Source organism: Carlito syrichta, unplaced genomic scaffold, assembly GCF_000164805.1.
Source record: "Carlito syrichta isolate Samal-C Ts95f unplaced genomic scaffold, Tarsius_syrichta-2.0.1 Scaffold268496, whole genome shotgun sequence".
Taxonomy (NCBI): Eukaryota; Metazoa; Chordata; class Mammalia; order Primates; family Tarsiidae; genus Carlito; species Carlito syrichta.
Window position 1 is genome coordinate 27793 of NW_007212592.1, and position 8388 is coordinate 36180.

Consider the following 8388-nt stretch of genomic DNA (forward strand, 5'->3'; position numbering starts at 1 on the left):
AGGCTGAGCCACTGAGCCTGGTCAGAATAAAACTTTATTAAGGCATTTACTGGGTCATTTCCAAAATTTTCGCAAGGTTCTTATTATTTATTTTTGCCCAAGTTCTTATGTTTTACAAAATACCTAAACACAAGCTACATTTACTAAGTTATTAAATCATTTTCCTATTTTTGGTAATCACTGACATATATAACTGCAAGAGACCCAAAATATTTCTAGCAAACAGCAAAGTAATTTGATGTTTTACTTTACATGCACAGACTAATTCGAGTAAACATGCAAATACCATTAGGCTTTTCTGAAATAGTAAACAGTTTAAGAACCACCCATACCCAGTATACTTGTAGCCAAAGGGGCCAAGGACCCTAATTAAATAATTATAGTAATGGCTAATGTTGGTCCAAATATGCAATTGATCCAGATGAGAAGTTAGGAGGATTCAAAAAGGAGAATCCAACAGAACCCAACCTATAAGCCAATAAATGAAAAACTTAAAAAAACTAGAGTCATGTTAAGAATGTATATGCTTCCTTTCCCTATTCGAGAAAGGCACAGAGGATAAATCAAATTTCTGGAAAAAAAATTCTATACAAGTCATGACATAGATAAAGAAAACTAGAATGTGGCAAGATTTCAAGCAAGTGAAAAAAAAAGAAAGAAAAAGGTGACAATCCTCTTCAATGGTAGAGAGGTCTGGGATATTGCAAACAAAGGGTGGGAAATAAACTCATAGTACACTACAAAGCTCAGCAAAGTGTTGACAAAGTCATAAATATTAACAATCGTTATTGATTTTCAACTTTTACAAATCAATAACGTGCAAAAGATGTATTTATTACTCAGAATAAAGGTGAACATTATCAACTTTGGCAATGTAAAAAATTGTTTATAAGTTGGGAAATGAGAGGGGCAACTCCCTCATATCCTTCCTTACCAAGTGGAGGGGTTAAGAGGTAGTGTTAGTCTATAAGTTATGGTACAACAAATAGAGGTTAAAGTACATTACTCAAAGGTAACCACAAAAGAGGAATCAAAAACTATGACATAACTATATGAAGAAAGGGGATAGGTATGTATTGTGTAAATATTCATCCATTGTGACGGAGGGCAGTAGATGATGTCTAAAGTTGATAAAACATGAAACAGCAGTTTAAGCATATGATTTAGTCGCATGAAGATAGTCACAAGAACCAAAACTACAGTTAAAAGTGGTCCACAGGCCAGCATAGTGGCTCATGCCCATAATCCCAGCACTTTGGGAGGCAGAGGCGAGGAGATCAATACCAGCTTGGGCAACCTGATGAGGTCTCGCCTCTACAATAAATAAAAAAAAAATTAGCCAGATGTGGTGGCACAGCACCTATATTATCAGCTACTTGGGAGGCTGAGGCAGAAGGATTGCCTGAGCCCAGCAGGTCAAGGATGCATTGGCTGTGAGCGTACTACTGCACTCCAGCCTGGGTGACAGCGAGACTCTGACTCCAAAAAAAAAAAAAAAAAAAAAAGTGGCTCACTCTAGGATGGAGAGATATGCTTTTCATTATAAGTCCTTTTTACATCTTATCTTTTAACTATATACATATATTACTTCATTAAAAATTAATATTTTCAATTCTTCTAATCTTATTATCATAGATAGTATGTATGTATGCACACACACACCCCTCCCTATGATTAGCAAGGTGTAGCAGAAACTCCTATTTTTTCACAGTGAAATTTTTTATTTTATATATACATATATGTATATACACATACATATATATATTTTATTTTTACCTGCGCCATTTACCTGTGACAGAACTTTGAGTGCATTCTCTAGCCTCTCTGTGATTACATGTAGTCTTACAATTAAGTTCTTGGCTGGGTGTGGTGGCTCATGCCTGTAATCCCAGCACTTTGGGAGATGGAGGAAAGATGAATGCTTGAGTCAGGAGTTTGAGACCAGCCTGGGCAACGTGGCAAGACCTTGTCTCTACAATAAATCAAAAAATTAGCCAAGTGTGGTGGCATGTTCCTGCAGTTCCAGCAACTTGGAAGACTGAGGTGGAATGATAGCCTTCTTGGATTGAGGCCGCGGTAGCTGTGATCATGCCACTATACCCCAACCTGGAAAACAGTAAGACTATGACTCAAAAAAAAAAAAAAAAAAGGTCTTGTCAGTGGAGCATATACAGTTTACAAATCATGCCCTCATAAAAGGAATGGGTTTCTTCCTCTTTCTCCTATTTACCACCTCACTGACTGGAATAAGGAAATGGTGAAGGCAAACTATCTCTAATCTCACAGATAAGGGAAAGAGCAGAGCAACAAGAGAGAAGGAGTCTAGGTCTTCAGCACCATGGAACCACCATATTACCCTGAAATGTTGGAAGATGTTATGGGAGACAGATGATTTAGTTTTGTTTAAGCCATTGTTATTTTGGTCTTTGTTAGAGCAATTGAACATGTGCCCTCATGCACAAAGCATCTGTAGAGGAAAATGAGATCAACCAGAAGAACGGGACTGGAGTTGGAGCATAAGAACAGGCTGTATAAGACTCTAACAAGGCCTGGGAAGCTAAGCAAGAGGTATTTACTTGATACAGTAAGCAATAGGAAGCCTGAACCGATAAGTGACATTACAGAAATCAGCACACTAGGAAAATCAGGATAATGTGTAGAATGGGTCTGAGGGGAAGGAAACTGAAAAATGTGACAACCAATCAGACACCAGATATGTTACTCTAAGTATAAAATAACAGCCTGGGCTGGGATGGTTATCAGTGAGGAGGATGGCTATAAAAGGTATTTGTAACAACTGCTGAGTTAATTTGATGACAGTCTGAAAGAATCAATAATTACTACAAAATTTTTGATCTGGGAGAGAATAGAAGAATGGTGATAACCCTGGCAGAAATGATCAAAGAGAAGGCCTGTGTTGGTATGAAGCACTGAAAATACAGGTAAGAAAATAAGCTCCAGATGAATTTCAAGCCATTTAGAAACTTTGTCTAAGCTTGTTTCAAAGTTACATCTCAGTAAAAGAAATGTTACCTTATTATATTACTTCATAAGACTTGAATAGCTGTTAGTTATTTACCCTGTATTTCTTCTCTGCTAACAACACACCTGGGAAAACAATACAAAATTAACAAAACTTTCATCTTTTTCTTCCCATCCTGAATGATTAGGCATGATGGGTGCTAAGCAGAGTTTAGGACAACTCCTAAAGTATTTTCTGTACTTCTTTCAGTACAGAAAGTCTAAAAGGGATAAATTTTAAATTCCTACTATAATCAAAGAAGAACTTTGTGATGGCAAGTTATAGTAAAGCATATTATCTAAGTACCAGCAATTACTTAAAAATATATATCTTTCTGTGTATCTTGTTCACTTTTAATTGATACCTAAATTTGATGCTATTTCTCAAAGAAGGATATGTTCCCTGGATTCCTTTATATCTCTGAAAAACTAAAATGCTATGTAAAACTCTAAAAACATTCAAAGTTAATGTTAAAAATGTAACTTCTGGCTGGGCATGGTAGCTCATGCCTATAATCCCAGCACTTTGAGAGGCCAAGGCAAGAGGATTGCCTGAGCCCAGGGGTTCAAGACCAGCTTGGGCAACTTGGTGAGACCTCGACTCTATAAGAAATCAAAAAATTAGGCAGGCATGGTAGCACACCTGTAGCCCCAGCTACTTGGAAGGCTGAGGCAGAAGGATTGCGTGAGCTTAAGCAGGTCAAGACTGTGATAGTGTGCCACTGTACGCCATCCTGGGTGAAAGAGTGAAACTTCAACTAAAAAAAACCTCACTCCCCCCCACTACAACTGATTTCATGCAATCCATAATGTCAATAAACTTCAAAGAATCTTGGATCTGGAAAAGTCCTTAGAGATCTACTGCACATTCAAATCTGATGACAAAACCCTTTCTACAATATCCCTTACAGTGAAATGGTCAATCATTCTTTGCTTCAACATATTCAGTGACAGAAAACACTTTTTAAAAGCCAACTCTGATTGTTAGGATAGCTTTGTGAATACTTCCTTATAATGAGCCAAAATCTGCCTCCCATTTGTCCTGGTTTGACCCTCTACTACATGACATTTCTTCGAATACTTAAACATCATTGCTCCCTAAAGCCTTCTCTGTGCTAAACCAAACAACCTCAAACCTGTGAAAGCACCATATAAAATGCTGACCCTCTTGTTATCTTCATCATCCTTATCTGATCATCCTTCTTCACTGCCACCTTTAAAGCATTTAGCCAAAGTTCAATGCAATACTGATAGAAATATTTACAATAGCACAATAGAATCTTTCCCCTCCTACAGCCCAAGATCACAATAAACTGAATGTCGTACAACCAGCATTTAGATCTAGTGCAATCTAACAGAACTTTCTGTGATGTGTTCTCTATCTGCACTATCCAACTGGGTGGCCACCAGCTTCATACGGCTATTGAGTTCCTGAAATGTGGCTAGTATGACTGAAGAACTAAGTGTTTCGTTTTATTAGTTTTATTTAGTTTTAATTTATTTAAATTTAAGTAGACACACTAATATTAAAATCCAAAAAATCATAGACACTAAATCTTATTCAACGCACTATAAGTTTACTTACTAGTACATATCCATAAGATTGACTTGAAATAAGTTACAATGAGGAGATATTTTCTGGATTCTAAGTGAAGTCCCAATTTCTTAGGATTTTACTAGATGGTTGTATTGGTCCCATGTATATACAAAAGTAATGGAATATTAAGACTAAATGCTCTTTCCCAGTAGCTATACTACTAGTAGTGAAGAACGAATGCTATAAAGGTAAATAAGAAAATAATTCCAATGTATTTGTAAAAATAAATGGCTTTAGGATACAAAAACCATTATAAATCATTATAATTCCTACATATTCAAATGCCTACTAAACATATCTACTTTGTCTTATAAGAATCTAACATTCTTCAAAATAAACTCCCATATTCACTGCCTCCCCCCAAACAAAACCCCAATGCTCACTCACCTATTTCCCACTTGGAAAACTGCAAATCATTTCAGCTGCTAAGGCCTAAAACCCCAGTGTCATATCCTTGCCTCCAATCTTCTCCCACACCCCAGGTTCAAGTCTAGCATTTGCTGTTTCCTCTGCCTGTAATGCTTGTCTTCCAGCTCTGTCTGCATAGTTTAGTTCTTCCCCTCCACCATACTTTTGCTCACATGAAACTGGTGAGGGCTTTTCTTCTATAACTACAAACCTTCTGCTCAACCTCTTTATTCTCCTTTCTTTTGTCACCTAATACCATATAGCATTCTATATATTTTACTTGGCTGCTCCCATTAGAAGCGATAAGAGGGAATGGGTGTGTGTTTTGTTCACTGCTGTATTCCCAGTGCCTGACATATAGAAGGTACTCAAAGCCGGGCTCGTTGGCTCAGCCTGTAATCTTGTGCCTTTGGAAGGCTGAGGTGAGTGGACTGCCTGAGCCCGCGGGTTCGAGACCCGCCTGGGCAGCGAGACCTCATCTCTACAATAAATCAAAAAAATCAGCCAGGTGTGGTAGCGCATGACTGTAATTCTGGCTACTTGGAAGTCTGAGGCGGAAGGATCGCCGGAGTCCAACAGGTGGAGGCTGTGGTGGCTGGGAGCGTCCACTGCACTTCAGTCTGGGCGACAGAGTGAGACTCCAACTCAAAAAACAAACAAACAAACAAAACAAACAAACAAACAAAAACCGTTTTACTAAGGCTGGGCTCAGTAGCTCAGTCTGTAATCCCAGCATTTTGGGAAGTCAAGACGAGTGGATTGCCTGAGCCCACAGGTTCGAGACCAGCCCAGGTAACTTGGTGAGACCTCAAGGAGTTCCAGCTACTTGGAAGGCTGAGGCAGAAGGATCGCCTGAGCCCAGAAGGCCAAGGCTACAGTGGCTGTGAGTGTGCCACTGCCCTCAAGCCTGGACAACAGAGTAAGACTCTAACTCAAAAAAAACAAACAAAACAAAAAAGCCCTTTTAACTTCGAAAGAATACACATAGTGGAGTAACAAGGAAGGAAGGCAATGTTTTCAAATTTTGCGTCATTTGCAATTTTCACAAGAGCAAATATTATTAATAAGCTAATAAATTAAAAGAAATCTATTAGCTAGAATTACCTCAGCAAGAAGATGAAACTAAATTTGCATAAGTGTTACAAAAGAGGCTAAACAACTTGCCTAATTTTCTCTTACCAAGCATAGATCTAGTATAAAACTAGTCGCAATATCAACATTCATGTATGTTAAATATTCTGTATCAAACTTTCTGACAGAAAAACATCCTTAGAAATTTCAGCTAAGAACAGTAATCCAATACATTAAAGTGATTATAAAACCACTGGGAAAAGATCTAGCCCTGGCTTACTACACTTTGGCCCAAAAAGGAGAGACTTTAAGAGCCTGATTGATTACAAATTCCTACCACAGCCAAGAGTCTACTGTGATAACCTACCGGTGGAAAATTACTTAATCACAATTCATGTACAGAATGTTTCAGGTATAGATACTGCAATAGCAGGCACTTAGATCACGTTAAGGAATTTTATACAACATATTGAGCTTATGTGCAATCCATAGGAACCTAAATCCTACTTCATACTACTATCTCAGTATATCAATGTCCACTTCCAGTCAAATGTATTCCATAAAATGAACCTAGCAGTGCTTGATAAAATTTTAACATCTAAATATTCTTCATTATGAAACACTAGAGAAATAACTTCCATATTTTAAGTGTTGTTCAAAAAAGTCAAAATGTCTAATATACTAAGTACCAACCATATGCCAAAAAGTACTACTTATTTCTCTCATTCATGTTTGTATTCCTAACACAAATCTAGGCATATAATAGACACTTAATTAGCATTTATGAAAAAAGGAATGAGAACTAAGTTTTTTGAAATGATTCAAATAATTTTTTTAATGGTCCCAGTCCTGAAGATGGTGACAAATAGAGTTGGGAGATAAGACAAACACATGAAAAGCTAAAAAACACAGGACAATTAAAAATACCACGTGGCAGAATATGAATATTGCAAAGTTAGTGGCAAAGAGGCTGTTATAAATTCTGTCCAGAGAGAGATTATTACAGACATCGGTCTTTCTATAAATTTCTATTTAAAAAAAGAGAATGACACAGCATTCATCCCACCCTAAAATTATCATCGAAAGAAGGAATACAACAATTAAAAGGAATACTATAAAGAAACTTCCACACGAGGTTTTTAAAGCCTATGGTAGCCCTGAAAAAAGTTAGAAAATTGCCACACACGACCGTTTGCTGGATCCAGGACCCGTAAGGGCTCCTGAAAGACAAGTCTCTTGGGAACAGCATCCCCTGATTCTTTCTCCGCCCCCCACGGAGCTTTCCACTGGACAGCCGCCCGAGAAATTTCTCCCAGCATCTGCAATGGCAATACTCTCATCTTCCTCTCCCTCCCCTCGCCTGTATCAGTCGGTGGCATCTCCCTCCACAGGAAAAAACGGAGGGCGGGGGAGGCAGCATAAGAGGGAGAGCTTGCAGCAAGGTTGATTATGAAGGAGTGGGAAGGTGAGAAAACGCGGGGTGCGAGGGTGGGGTCGCCTCAGCGCCAGCCCAGTCTCTAGCAGGCCAAGCCCACACATCCCCACCCCGAAGGCACGCCCCTCGCATGCCGGACCGGGACGGCGGACTCGAGTGACAGCACCGCCACTGGTGCCGCGCCCCCTCCCCCCAAGCCTTCAGGGGGACGACTGCCCCTGCCCCACCAGCGGCGGCCCCTGAATCTCTCTCTCCCTTTCCTGTCCACGTCGCCGACCAGTGACAGGTCCCAGGGGAGGCGACTGCAAGCGCACGCCGTTCGGGACTACTGGTCCAACCCGGCGCCGCCGAAGCCCTCCAACAGGCACGGTGTTGGGGGAGGGGGTAAACAGAACGTTCTGGACGGCCCAGGGGGACCCGGTCCAGGCCCAGCCTGCCCTGGCTGCCCCACACCGGGCGGAGGTAGCACTTACTGCGGAGATTGTGGATTAGCTCCGAGTGGCTGGCGCCGCCGGATTTCCAGGCCATCGCTAAGCACACCCGGAGCAGGTACAGAACCACCTTCAGCGCGGCGACAGTGCCCAGCAGCTTCCCCAAGAGTGAGACCACCTCCCACACGGTCACCGCCCCGCTCGCGTCCCCGCTGTAGCCGCCGCTGTTACTGCCGTCGCCGCCGCTGCCGCCACTGCGCGCTCCCGGCATCCCCCGCGGCACGCATGCGCCCGGTGACGCCGCGCGCCTCGGGTGCGGCCGGGTGGGGCCCAAGGCGGGGGCCGGGGGGGAGTGTCCTGTTGCCCCGCCGCCCGCGTCTTTGACTACTGAGGCTGCCCGCGGACCGCAGGGGAGCCGAGCTGAG

The 8388-nt window shown here is 41.3% G+C and overlaps 1 protein-coding gene across 4 annotated transcripts in view; it reads right to left on the reverse strand.

Annotated features, from left to right (window-relative positions):
* PCMT1 (protein-L-isoaspartate (D-aspartate) O-methyltransferase) overlaps positions 1–8261 on the reverse strand; it is a 32664-nt gene extending 24403 nt beyond the window's left edge. For 3 of the 4 annotated variants that reach the window (XM_021709635.1, XM_021709636.1, XM_008052234.1), the window contains exon 1: positions 8006–8261. In XM_021709635.1, the coding sequence (XP_021565310.1) occupies positions 8006–8234 (229 nt within the window). In that variant the 5' untranslated portion in view covers positions 8235–8261. The remainder of the gene's footprint in view (positions 1–8005) is intronic. The other variant, XM_021709637.1, reaches the window with a different exon arrangement.
* Positions 8262–8388: the final 127 nt, after the last annotated feature.